This window comes from Parasteatoda tepidariorum, chromosome 1 (genome assembly GCF_982258835.1).
Source record: "Parasteatoda tepidariorum strain Cologne lab strain chromosome 1, Ptep-v5.0, whole genome shotgun sequence".
Taxonomy (NCBI): domain Eukaryota; kingdom Metazoa; phylum Arthropoda; class Arachnida; order Araneae; family Theridiidae; genus Parasteatoda; species Parasteatoda tepidariorum.
The window spans coordinates 2,587,383-2,602,619 of NC_141755.1; the positions used below are offsets into that span (position 1 = coordinate 2,587,383).

General features: G+C 30.2%; 1 protein-coding gene across 1 annotated transcript in view; it reads left to right on the forward strand.

The window, feature by feature from the left end:
• LOC107449945 (laminin subunit gamma-1) overlaps positions 1–15,237 on the forward strand; it is a 75,036-nt gene that overhangs the window by 17,527 nt on the left and 42,272 nt on the right. Inside the window, exons 4-5 of the mRNA XM_087158428.1 lie at positions 5,095–5,225; positions 11,047–11,228. Of these exons, the coding sequence (XP_087014554.1) occupies positions 5,095–5,225; positions 11,047–11,228 (313 nt within the window). The remainder of the gene's footprint in view (positions 1–5,094; positions 5,226–11,046; positions 11,229–15,237) is intronic.

Consider the following 15,237-nt stretch of genomic DNA (forward strand, 5'->3'; position numbering starts at 1 on the left):
TTAAGCACACAGTTTTTGAGTGCGAATTGGAGCTCCGCCTTTGCTAGAAAATGTCTTAAATATACTATGTGAAGCTAATAAAATATTTTTTGCCTTCCAACTGCTATCTGCGTGGCCTAACATCACTCACCATGACTGCTACCCTTTCAAGCCTAGCAGGATAGATAAATTTTGCAGTTGGTTTGGCACTTTTTTTTTTCACTGGCTCCATTAAAAAAAAAAAAAAAAATGCTTTTTTCAAATAAGTAAAAAATATATAAATATAAAAGGAAAGAAAATAATCGAATGAAGTTTTAGGAGATGCCGGCGTTGCTCGTGAAACAGATATCCTGACTAAAAGAATGAGAATTTCGGGACTTTCCTTCATAATGGGTCCAGACGTTGCCTCTACACCGTTGTACCGGAATCGCCGTTAAAGAATTGATGTCTTCGCTGTTTTGGTTTCGTTTTCGCCTACCGTGTGTTACCATCAACAATTAGCTTCTTGCGGATTTACAGCAAGTGCTTGCTGTGTTTCCCTACTTGCTTGCTGCTTGTCGGTCTCATTGAGGATTGATAAAGGTTCAGCATATGATCGAATTGATTTCGTTTTCTGGCGATTTTCTCGAGTGTTTTGTGTTTCCTTGAACGGAAGATGACCAAAAATGTGATCTCAAGTGGTAGCTATGATTCCGCTCGCGTGTGCGCGTGATTCATCAAATATTAGAAGTGATTTATTGGTGATTAATTACAGATGTGATTGGTATTTACTCTCAAAAGTTTAAGTTTTTAAACGTGAATACTTTTGAATCATTTACGCTCATATATTGAAATAGGAACATATAATTTTATGTTTATTGTTCCAAATATTTATTCCGGTAATATTATATTTATCTATTAATATTTATATTTTGATAATAGTTCCATTTATTGATGCTATTATTCAATGGTTTATAATATTATTTGTTTAAATTAAATAATGATATTAAAATTTAGTGCTATCACATATTTTTTTTTTTTCACTTTTAATGCAGTATGATTATGGTTTTAATTATTATTTAAGGAATCACTTTTTATATTGCATTATATATCACAGTGTATATTATATTGATTGTAGAAGAAAAATTTAAATTTTTATTTTATTATGGTGTTTAAAAAAGCAAAATATGTGCTATTCATAAATTGAACTTTTTTTTCTTTTAAATGTTATATTTAGTTAATGAAATTTATTTTGGTTATTTGAATGCGGAGTGGCAAAAATTACAAATTAAAGATGGTAATCAAAAATAGTGCAACAAATAATTTTGAAAATCAATACAAAATTTTTCAAAATTAGAATTTAAATGAAGTTAGACTCAGAGAAGGTTCAGGCATTTCCATTAACAGATCAAATTTATTAGAGAAAGAGTCAAATCCAACATAAAGTGACCAAACCACAAATTGACAATGAATAGTATCCGGATACACTCAAAATACATTCAAAATAAAAATAATAAAAGTAACAACTACCCGATGGTGACTAAGAAAACTATCTTGTTAAATACTAACACAGGTGGTACTTTAAAAGTAAACCCAACAAATATTTTAGAAAAGTTATGTGTCCAAAAAGAAAAAAAAAAGATAAATGAAAACAAACAAAAAGTAATTTGCAAATTAACCTAACTTGCACTTCAAATTAAAAATAAGGAAAATAGCTAGGTCAGTCAAATTTTAAAAAACTGATTTACCTAATACCATATTGAATTTGAAAGCTTTGTTTTGGATTTCAATTAATAATGAATTGTGTTAAACGGGTTGTAATGTAAATTCTGAGAAGACTGATCACCTTTTCTGATTGTAAAAGCAATTTGTTCTCACACATTTTTTTTCCTGAAATCCTGGTTAATGTTTGCAATAAAAAAAAAAAAAAAAAAAAAGAAAGCAGATAGAAAAGAAAGAAAAAAAATTCAAATCTAAGAAAAACAAAAAGAAAGGAAGAAAATAAAAATTTGGGCATAAAAAAAAAAGAAGAATAGTAAAAAGAAAAATGTTAACAAAGTGAGTTTAAAGAAAAATAAAATAAAAAATAGAATTAAAAATAAAGATTTAAATAGCAAAACTGAAAATAATCTTGAGTTTTCAAATGTTCTTGAGACTAAATGTGATAATGGTGCGCAACATTGTCAAAATCATGTTGACGGAATTATGCAAATTCAAGATAATGAAAAAAAAAAAAAAAAAAACTTCCAGCTTCAGGAATTTTAAGAAATTTTTCAGATATTTTTGCAAAAAATAAATAGTTTATAGAGACAATAAAAATTTAACCTCAAAGGGTAAAATAACCATCAAATTTACCAGTGTCAATTTTTTTTTGTTTCATGAAAATAAAATTAAATACCAAATATGACAATAATACAGTTCAATGGAACATGTGGACCCCTTTTTTTTTTTAAACTTCAGATTAAAGACCATTGTGTCAAAAAATTTTTTACATTTTATATTGAAAATTTTTTTGATAAAAAGTGTGCATTTTCATATTTTTGTATCTTTCTTGTTATTGAATATGAATATTTACATCTTTTAGGAAATTTTTATAGATTTTCTTGTCTTAAGTGAAAAGTTTATTTTAATTGTGTTAGTATGAGGAATAACTTTATTTACTGTGATTAAAAAGAAGGACTGAAAAAACTTAATCACAAACAATTTTTTGAAAATGGAGATCTAACACTTCATTTCGATAGTAGCGCTACTTAATTTTTTTCTTCCTCTAACACTGTATGAAAATTTTTTTTACATAGTGTGCAAATGTGTTGTTTTTTTTTTATAATTCATGTCACTTTATATCTTGTTGATATTACAAATATTAGTATTAATTTTTTTAATTGTGTCATCATAAGGAAAGTTTTGCAAAGGGATAATTTTTAAAATTTATTGATGTTAGATAAAAATTTTCGGCGAGGGGGGATGTAACATAAAAAGCTTCTATTAATCTTTTTATGTTAGTTTCTTTGCTATAAAACAACTCCTACTTTATTCCTAATTAATTATTCTATTTGAAATACTTTCTCACACTTTTAAAAGCCACATCCTGTTCTTAAATCTATTTTTGGCTCAACTATGCATTTAATTAAGAGCAGGACATATCTCCCTAGGCTCTGTGTGGGAAAAGCTAGATTTCTTTCATAAACCAATAGTAATCCTTATCACTTCCCTTTTCCCCTCAAATATAACAAAATAGAGGGAAATTCCTTTGCTACTTTCCCTAAGATAAAAACTTAAGCACACAGTTTTTGAGTGCGAATTGGAGCTCCGCCTTTGCTAGAAAATGTCTTAAATATACTATGTGAAGCTAATAAAATATTTTTTGCCTTCCAACTGCTATCTGCGTGGCCTAACATCACTCACCATGACTGCTACCCTTTCATATATATATATATATATATATATATATATATATATATATATATATATATATATATATATATATATATATATATATATATATGGGGAGAGAGAGAGCTTTTCGACATTTCTACAATAATAACTTAATATTTTAAAATTGATAATACATATTTATCATTATATATTATTACTAAATTCAAATAATATTACATTATTAATTAATATCATATGTATAGAGATTTGTAAAGATAAAAAAGAAAAATAAACTACAATATTTCGTGTTTAAAACAGTGCCAGATTTTGATTTCAATTTAATTAAAATAATTTTTTTATAAATAAAACCCTCAAAATTAATAATTCTGTAGTGAACATTCAGTTAACATCAACAAAACTTTCAATATAGGGTTGATACATATGTTTTTATTCATAATAAAAAGTAATAAAATCATAGGATAAAGGGAAATTCGGAAATGAAATGTCGTCTTTATCATCGTCATTTGGGTCAGAATCGTTTATATCGCCATATCGTCTTTATTTTCGTCACTTATCAACTATAAATAGCCTGATTACTCTTAATCAAAGTGGATATGGTAAAAAACGTAGGCCTTAAAGTGATTAAAAAAAAGCATAGGAAAAAATAAACAGAATATTAATTATTATTGCCACACAGCCAGGACGAAGCTATTAATTGGTAAAAACATTGTAGTTTACCTCAGACCACTTCAACTGGACTTTGAAGAATTGTAAAAAATAATGTTTTTCAGGTGATTAGAATTAGAATTTACTCCAGAGTGACAAATTGGTCAAATTTCGACTGACAAACCGACTGATTAAGCCATTTTGGTTTGGGGTGTCTTTCGGGTCAAGGAAGTATGCGAATCAAATGCCACAAAACTAGACTTATCAGTAAGTGTTAACCGAATGACCCAACTTATGCATCAAAGCTAGTGCAGAAATGGTTTACGCGTAACAATTTTGACGTTTTCCAAAGGCCAAGTCGATCTCCAGATCTTAATCCCATATGCTCGTGTATGAAAACATCAATATTAAAAAAAAAACGATTATTCCAATGTTTGTAAACGGAATGCGATCCAATTCCAACTGTCGATAACATTAATAATCTTATGGAGTCTATGCCTCCACTTTGTGCTGCTGTGATTGCTGTAAATAGCATAGTTACAAAGTATTAACAGTATTATATCATTTTTTGGTTGGTATATTAATTTTTCAACTTGTATAGATAAGTACTCATTGCTTAAGACTTTTGAACACGGAAATATTACAGTTAATTTTTATGCTTAAAAATCTTTATATATAAAATAATAAATATGTCATAATGTATTATTATTTGAATTTGGTTGTAATAATAAATATTATTTATATTTTACTCATTTAAACAGCCAAACTGGTTAACTGGTTAGTGTTATAAAAAGATATGGTACTTTTCGAACATCCTGGAACAAGGAAACTCAGCTACTTTTTGTTTATTTAATTTAATTTTTATGTGTTTAAAAGTAAATAAAATTTTTAAAAAAAGTGGCAGAGTTTTACATGTTTTGGCGACTGCGCCAGACTTACCGAAAAATACTAAAAATGTACTGGCCGGAGAGTTTTGCGCACCAAGGGATTTATTGCATTTTTTCTTACTCTTGCTAGCATTTTGTTATGTACTCACTGAAATAAATAATTTTTTGTCGGTTTTTGGCTTACTGTTCCTTTTTTCTTTTTATTTAGGAATGGGTAATAGCCACAGCTATTCGTATCTCTTTAGACAAAATAAATACTTTTGGAGATGAAATCTTCGAAGATTCATTAGTTCTCAAATCTTATTACTTCGCCATCAGTGATTTTTCAGTAGGAGCCAGGTAAATACACCTTTATAGGAATTCTCATTTCAAAGATATCCAGAATTTAATATTACCCATTCAGAGCTATCCTTGCAAAAATGCAACATTTCATTGTGATGTAAAAGGTATCAGTTTGAAAGAGGTAGAGGGTTTCATGCTTTAAAAAAATTCTAGTTTTTGCTGCCACTTAGGTTTTAAAATGTAGAAGTTGTTCGATTTTCATCAGGTATATATATTTATTTACATTATTAATATGTCATGGTGATCACCATTGCCTTATTTTACCAAAATAAGTTTCGGAATTGAAATCCTATTAAAAAAAAAAAAACAATTCATGGTAACTTTGATCCTGAATTTATTAAAACAATCCCAATCACCTATGAGCGAAGTAAATTTATAAATAGCTGCTGCACTTTCTAGTTAAGATTCTTTTTAGTGGTAGCGATATAAAAATGACCTCTATTGCTGATAGCAGAAATTATTTCAACTATATAGCACTAAATACTGTTAAGAAATGCTGCTAGGACTTTTATATATTTATTTAAACATTTTTTATTTGTAATGATGATCATAATCATTATCTATCAACCCTGTTAAGCAAATATAAAAATATTAACGCATTTATTTACTATCATTTTAAAAATAAAAATAAAGTATCTCATGAAAATCAGGAGCTTCGGCAATCTTACACATGGATTGCTTCTTTGAGAAAAACTTTCTGAGTTTCTTAATAATTGGAGAAAAAAAATTAACTAAGTTCTCCCTTGACTACACTGTCAGAATTTCAATTCTTTTTCGTACTAAGAAGCTTTATGGTGCTGCCATCTAGGCTTTAAGGGGGGTCAGGACCCTTAAAACTCTCAAAAAATCGATTTTTCAAGAATCATTTTTTTTTATTCCTTGCATTATTCTGCGCATTTTCATATCTTACATTTCGAAATCTTTCAATTGGTTCAAAAGTTATAAGGGTTAGAAGACAAGTCACTCACCAACAATTGCTTTAGTGGGCGTGGTCGCGAATTGCTTCATTTCGGGCTTATCTTATAGTTTCTAATAATAATCTGAGATTTAAAGTGTCTACAACTCAACTCTGCTCCAACCCTTTGCAGATTTTATTTGTTTATATTCGAATCGCATGCGTTTTTTAATCTTAGATTAATATTTGTACATTCGTCTATTAGCTTTCATTTTAGTCAAAAATCTAGTTTCGGTTTGATTTATTTATTATAAATAATCATGAATAATCCTCGTAGATCTGGTCAGAGACCAAAAAAGAGAAGATTTCGTGGAAATCAATTTCGGCAAAGTGTAAATGTGGGCAGTTGCAATGTTTTTATTGAAAAAGAGGATTTTAAAAGTGCTTCTAAGAAAAAGCTTTCGATGTCATGTTCCAGTTTCAAGGATATCGAAACTGAAACTAAAGAGACTTTTGATGGTTATCGCCTTATTGATGTTGCTTCCTTGATAAGTTTTTTCAATAATGTAGCTGCTTGTGGAATTTGTCATGCTTCCTTGAAAATGACTGAGAAATCCCAGTGTGGATTGTTGTCTTCTTTTGAAATAACATGTCAAGCATGTCAGAAAAGGGATGTTTTTAAAAGCTGCAAACTGATAGGAGTGAATAAGAACATTCCAGAAGTAAACAGAAGATCTGTTTTTGCAATGCGGTGCATTGGTGGTGGACTTTCAAGTCTGCAGACATTTTGTTCTGTGATGTGCTTGCCCAAGCCCATAACTCAGAAATCTTATGATAAAATTAATTCTAAAATATTGGAAGTATCAAAAGAAGTTGCTTTGTCATCCATGGAACAGGCAGTTAACGAGGAAAAGTGTCTATCAGATAATCCAAACAGTCTAACCGTCAGTGGAGACGGCACCTGGAAAACCAGAGGTCATACGTCTTTAATAGGCGTATGTACCCTGGTAGGCGGCGAGACAGGAAAAGCTGTTGACATAGAAGTAATGTCGACATTCTGCAAAGGTTGTGCTTCGTACAAGGGTCCAAAGTTTGGCTTGAGATATCATAAGTGGCTATCTTCTCATAAAACAGTGTGCCAGAAAAATCATGCCGGCTCTTCTGGAAAAATGGAGGTTGACGGCATGAAGAGGATTTTCCAAAGATCTGAAGAAAAATATGACGTCAAGTATGAAACATACATTGGCGATGGTGATTGTAAAACTTTCCAGGCTATTTGTGAGGCAAAGCCATATGGAAAAGATGTTTCGATAACCAAAGTGGAGTGTGTGGGACACATACAGAAGAGAATGGGCACTCGTTTGCGAAAACTCAAAACTTCATATGGCAAAAAAAGGCTTTCAGATGGTAAGACGATAGGTGGTCGGGGAAGACTGACAGACGTAACAATAAATAGAATTACAAGTTATTATGGCAATGCAATTCGCCAAAACAGCAATAACTCAGTCAACATGCGAACAGCGATTTGGGCCATATGGGCTCATACTTGCAGCACGGATAAAGAGCCGATGCACTGGTTTTGTCCGAAAGGCGAAAATAGTTGGTGCAGCTATAATAAAGCTGTGCATAACAACAAAGTGCATGAGTATAAGCACCCAATGCTGGTTGCTAAAGTTGTTATGGAGGCAATAAAGCCAATATTTAAGGATCTGTCTCATCCGTCTCTTTTGAAAAGATGTTTGGGGGGTAAGACCCAAAACCCAAATGAGTCGTTGAACTCACTCATATGGAAGTTTTGCCCTAAATTTGCTAGTGCTGGCAAAAATGTTGCCGAAATAGCTGCATGTATGGGTGTTTGTGTTTTTAACGATGGAAAAAAGTCTTTGATGTCTATTATGAAACTGTTGGAGCTACAAATCAACAAAAAAGCAAAGCAAAACTTTCATGCTCAAGATAAACTCCGCGTAACAAAAGTTGAAAAGCGAGCTAGTGAACAGTCTATTGTAGCTCGTAGAGTGAAACGACAAAAAAAGATTTGTGAAAATGAGAGAATGAAAAAAAGTGAAGGGGGGGGGATATGTATATTTCTGGTGGCTTTTAATTTTTAAATGTTTTTTTTTATATTGATTTTATTATAAAATAATAAAATGTAAGAAATTTATTCCTTTATATCTATGTCTTTGAGGTTACTTAGGATTTCTAGATAAACATAAAAATGGATATTGTTATAATAATCAAAATTTTAACTTTGTGGTCATTTTTATAAACAATTTTTTAAAAGTTACTAATTTGAAAATCTTTTGTTTGCTTTTGAAAATTTATTTTAAAACATCATCTTTTAGATTTTTATAAATCTCAAAAATCTATCATTTAGGTTGGTTTGGTTTTCGTATCAATCATTTCTAATGTTTGAAAAGTTGATTACTATTTGACTCGATGCTCGTTATGTGACAAGTCGTTGTGAAATGTTACTTTATTTTGTTTATAAGTCAAATTTAGTTAATGTATTACTGTTTAAGTTGTATGTAGGTATTGTAAAATGATTTATTTTATTTATTTAGGCATTTTTAGAAAAATATATTGAGTGGTATTCGAAAAAAACAAATTTTTAACTTTAAAGTCATTTTTCTCAAAATGTGATATGTTGAACTTGTGCGCACTGCGTACAAAGAACTAATTGATAGAATTGTACGAAACTTTAGGAAAAGTTTTATGATATGGTTTGCTACAACTGGTACCTACTATAAAAACCATTACTCTCTTAAAATTTTTTTAAATAATTGTGTAATGTGCCAAAAATATAGAAATTTGAAAAACTTAAACTTTTTTAATTTTTAGAAAATTAAAATATATGTATATCAAAATAATATTAGGTAACACAGGTTTAGGGTAATTATAACTTTAATTTAAAATTAGTTTGACATTATTTTGATGATATTTGACTCGTACGCTTTGCGCGCAATGAAACTCACTTTTTCGAAAATAAAAAAATTTCACTATATTAAAAAAAGTCTGTAATTTTTTTTATGAATGATTTTTTTTGAATTTAGCTATTTAATTATATTGATAATAGTGCTAGTAAATGATAAAAAAAATTTCATAGCTTTAGGATAAATTCAAAGATAGTTACAGTGTGTCGAAAATATGGTATTTCATTGTATCGTTTAAGGCGTTAAAGGGTCCTGACCCCCCTTAAAGAGAGCATCGTATTCTGATATACCAGGATCTTTACTTAGGGAGCGCATGACACTAAAAACTCTGTTGTAGGGAATGAAGGAAATATTGTAGTGTCAACATTGCGACTCGAACCTCCGTTCTGTCAGTCATAAGATTGATAGATTAACCCTTTCAGATGCCATATGAACCCAGCTGCAGGGAACTAAGTGGCTTCATTAGGTGAGCCAATTGGTGCGATAAAATTCTGGCTGCTTAACCATATTAGGTGAAAATAGCTAATAAACAGTTTTTCTCACAGTTGGCAATTTGAATACTCTCTTATTAATGTTTATCTGACTGTTTTGTTAGAATATGGTAAAATAACAATTAAATAAATTGTCATTACCCTTTTTTTTTTCGAAATTTGTATCAGTGTAAAATAATATAAACAACGATCGTTGTTAAAGTATCGTTGTCAAACGTTGACCACCATTACCTGCGATTTTTCAAATAAAGCATATCTATATGAACATTTTATCTTGACTTCTGAACAATAGAGTAAGTGGTGAAAAGAAATTTCTCCTGAGAATTTCTTTGACATTAAATTTTCTAACACTACTACAAACTGACAGGGCCATTACGAACTTTGGATTAATTTCTTAAATTATAGTTTTTCTATTTAACTGCCTCTTTAAAATTTTAGACGAACTTCTGGAATCTACTATTTTTTTTAATTTTATTTAATATTCTTTTCAGAAAAGATACAGCAAGTTTTAATCATTATAATATTTATCTAAAAGCACAAATTAAAATCTCAACCGATTAAGAGCACGAATTTATTTAAAAATTCTCTTGTACATTAATACAATGTCATAAAAATCGGTTCAACTTCAACCATAATATACAGCTGCTACCTTAATATGTTAAAATGAACCGTGTTATTGTTCAAGTGGAACATCATATGATCACGTCGCATGGTTATATTACGTTTGAACATAAAATAATTTTAAGCATAAAACAAATATCGTTCATAGGAACCATTTAAGGGAAGTCAACACTGATCCCATTCATCGCCTCTTTGGAGACCACTTTAACATTGAAATCTATCGAAATAGATAATAGTATAGAGTCACAAATATATTATAATACTGAACTAAACTCAGTGGCACGACAGCCCATAGAGGGCCTACTGCGCCCATCTCAGTTCTCTTGACCTTGAGCTCTGGTGTGCAGGAGCAGAGGTGATCACCCAAACGCGGAACCCCCAGTGTTTAGCTCCTGAGCATGCTAGGTACTCATTTATCGTATATTATATATTATAATAACAAACATTAATTCATGGTCATTTAAAATTTTATTTACCGCTGAAGCCTGAAAAACTTTATTTAAAATGACTGCACCAAATAGTCTATTTCCGCCATCAAATAAAAACGTTCATAAATAAAATATTTCATAAAGCAAAACTCTAAATATGTATAGATAATAGTGTTGCATTCTAGTATTTAAGTAGTCGTGATATAATAATAGTTTTATTATATGTCGATGTTTCATGTTGCTCACTATTTTTCAAAATTTTATGGCTATTGGAAGCCTTGAAAACGTCATTTTCAATGACTTCGCCAAATAATATATCCCCGGTATTAAATGAAAACATCCATAAATTAAAAAAAAATTTCTAAAAGTTCTAAATATGTTTCATTGTTCATTCAAAAGTTCTAAATATGTATAGTGTATGTAATCATGATATAATAATAATGGTTTCATCAGATGTCGATGTTATGGACATGCTAGTGATTGCGTCTATACTCCAGACGAAGAAACTGGAATAATGAGACTCGTCTGTCGATGTGAGCACCGTACTATGGGAGACGATTGTGATCAATGTTTACCCTTGTTTAACCAAAGACTGTGGGCACCTGCCACCCCCACAGAAGCTAATGAATGCATAGGTAAACCAATTATTCATTGATATATTGCTTATATTTCCAGCATGTTCAACAAAAATATTTATTAATTTATAGAATTTAGTAAACATAAGTATTACCACCTTATTTCATTTACTTATCATATACATTTAAAAACTCGTTATGTAGAAAATATCTAACTTTAATTATCTTTTTTGTAAAAAAAAAAATTTTTTTTTAATATGTCAGAGACTGATGCTGCTGCCACCATTTTTTCAGGAACTCAAAAATATTTAAAATGAGGCGTATTATTGAAGCACATAACCTGTAACAATCTGTCTTTCCATGCCTTACTAATTTAAGATAGTAATAGTACTTAAACACTAGGAGAAATATTCCTTTTGAAGATTCTACTCTAACTTTTAGAAATTCGACAGCTTGGAGTGTGCATCCAGATAGATTCTCACGTAGAGATTATTTAAAAATAATGCATAGTGATGGCCACATATGTTATAAAATATCAACGATTGTTTCATTTTCGCAACTACTTTTAAAAACTTGTTAAACCCTTGAGAAAATTATACATGGGTTACTAAAAATGTTTCTACTAGAAGGAAAGACCGCATAAAACTGAACCAGAAACGAAAAAATGTTGTAAGAAAAAAAATTAAGTTGAAAAATAATACGAGGGTTGCTATTTATATTTCTGGCCTAATAATGAAAAAACAAATATGTAGGATCGAAATTGGTTTTATTGTTTTTCAAAATATTCTCCATGATGATCAATACACTTTTGCATGCGTTTGAATCAATTTTCAAAGCACTTTTTCCAGTCCGATTGAGGTAACTCCAAAACATGCGTTTTGAATGCATTAACCGCTTCTTCGGGGGTCGAAAATCGTTGTCCACGTAATTTATTTTTGATGTGTGGGAATAAGAAGAAGTCATTGGGTGCCAAATCAGGGCTGTACGGCGGATGACTCATCAGTTCGATCTTTCGCTCCGTCAGAAATGCCTTTGTTTGAGTCGATGTGTGAGAGCTCGCATTGTCATGATGAAGAATGATTCTCCTGTTCTTCTGCTTTTTTCGAATTTCTCCGATGACTTCTAGCAAACAAATGGTCGTATACCATTCAGAATTGACCGTCCTGCGTTGCTCTAACGCCACTGTTGCCACATGACCGTTAATGCCGAAGAAACAGGCAATCATTTGTCTCGATGTGCTTCTTCCTCGAACAACTTTTGTTGGTTTTGCCTCGTCTTGGAAGACCCATACAGTTGATTGCTGTTTTGTTTCCGGCTCATATGCATAGATCCATGATTCGTCACCGGTGTAGATGTCATACACAGCCTTTGACGTACCTTGAACGTATTTTTCCAACATTTCCTTGAACCAATCGACACGAGCCTTTTTTTGAGCGTTTGTCAGATTATGCGGGATCCAACGCGAACAAATTTTTTCTACGCTCAAATGTTCATGCAATATTTTATTGATGCTTGTCATACTAATGTCCAAAGACGCCTCTATCTCACGGTATGTCACATGACGATCTTGCTTTACCAGTTCACGCACAACATCGATCTTTTCTGGCACAACAACGGATTTTGGACGACCTGCACGGGATTCCTCCTGGATCGAACATCGACCACGATTAAATTCGTTATACCAATTTTTTACAGTACTGTAGGATGGCGCTTTATCGCTGAATAAAGAATTAAGTTCCTCGAAGCACTCTTGTCTTGACAATCCACGTCGAAATTTATGAAAAATAATGGCACGAAAATGTTCACGATTCAATTCCATTTTTTGAAAGAGAAGAACTTTTCAATTTACTGTCAACAACACAAATGAAGCTATAATGGTAAATCGTCTGCTGAATTTACGTTTAAAAATATCAAACTTCCGATTAAAATCGTCTGCGGTCGCCTAGCAACACTCACTGTTGCCAAGGCCAGAAATATAAATAGCAACCTTCGTACTAACAAAGTTCATATCCTTTTGGAAAGAAATTATTTTTGTTCAATGAAATGTTATTGTTATAATTTTGAAATAAAAAGATTATTGTTATTATTCAACTCATTTTACATTTATTTTTTAAGTAATAATTGGGTATAATATAGCCTACGTCACAGGTTGTGTTGTTCCTACTAAATTTAACCCATGAATGGCATTTTCTGCGAGCCTAACTTCAAGCCACAAATAAATAAGCGAAGTGTTCGATCGTTTAAATAGCTGCTCGCCAGATTTTATTGCATTATAAAGAGAAGTTATTGAAACTAAATACAACTAAATAAACAACAACAACTAAAACAAATAACAACAACTACTAACAACAATAACTAAATAAACAACAACTAAATTCCATTCGTTTAGCATTGCGTCATATGTTGTTCCTACTAAATCGAAGTAGTTGTGTTTTTTTCATATTATACCCAATTATTTCCTATAATTTCCCGCTGAAATTTTTTTAATCAAAAAATTTCGGAATAATAATTTTAAAAAAAAAAACATAAGTTGCTCGAAACATTTCTTTATGAAAATTTTTTTTAAATTTTATACCAATCAAAAATGTTTATTTTATTTGTTTAGTACGTAATTCGGTATACTATAGCCTACGTCACAGGTTGTGTTATTCCTACTAAATTTAACCCATGAACGGCATTTTCTGCGAACCTAACTTCAAGCCACAAATAAACAAACGAAGTGTTTGATCGTTTAAATAGCTGCTCGCCAGATTTTATTGCATTATAAGGAAAAGTAATTGATATTCGATTTTTGATTAATAATTGATTTATGTGGATAGTGGCATTTATGTGGATAGTGGCATAGAATTTAGCATTGCGTCATGGTAAATGTTATTCCTACTAAGTGGAAGTAGTTGTGTTTTTTTTATATTATACCCAATTACGCATAAGTTTCATAGTTAAGCTTTAAAAATCCTCATTAATTTCTACGAGTAAACTGTGAATTTTTTGACTTCCTGTTTAGTAAGAAGTTGTAAAAAGAATAAATAAAAACATGTCTATTTCAAAACTTTTCTTGTGCCTACGCTTCTATGAATGAACAGGTTTAGTGTGATATCTGTGGTCTTCCTTATTCGTCCAAACCATACTTAGTATGGGCCTCCCGGCTTGAGAAGGCGGCGGCGCGGCCTACATATTTCCAAAGTAATCAAGATCGCATTAAACAAGAATTCTTTCTCCACATAATTTACGCCACTTTCTTACAAATGCAATTTCAATTCATTTTTTTCTTTAACATTCCTCTTATGAAAAAACATTACACGGTTAACATTAATTTAATAAATGAGCTTTCAACTTTTAAAAATTCTAAAATTTATGATTTTATAGATTTAAAATTAAGATTTTTATAGATTCAAAATTTTTATTGCTTGCAGCTATTGCATTTAAAAATCTAAAAGAAGAGAAATTATTTTAAAAGTATGAACTTATTTCTCCTTTAATATAAAATTATTAAATTAGTTTGTTGCAATTTTTTACCTTATTCCGATTATATTTAATATTAAAAATCTTATATTATGATTATTATTTTTAATATTAATAAATACAATTTATAAAAGAATTTTATTAAATTACTGTTATCAAAAAGATTTTTTTATTATATTCATTATCAATGAAACCTGTTATAATTTGATAGATTCTAATTTTATGATAAGAATTAAAATCTATCTAATTCGAAGTAATCATTTGCTTTATAATTAAGAGCTAGAAAAATAAATTAAAAAAATAATTGGCATTCAAGTTATTCATTAAAAAAACTTTAAAATATAAATACACATGTTAAAATTATTTTTTAAATTATTGCAGTAAAAAAATCTGGAAAATTAATAAAATTAGAAAGTAATAATTTAAAGGTGAAAATCAACACTTTTTTTAAGCAAATTATTCAATAGTTAGCTCCCCCCCCCCTTAAAAAAGAGCGAAACTGTTTGCCTCTGTAATTGTAATTTGTTCTTAAATAACTTAAAAAGATTTAACACTTCTTCAGATTTTATGAATGGAATTAAAATAGAACTTTTTTTTTCTTTAAAAG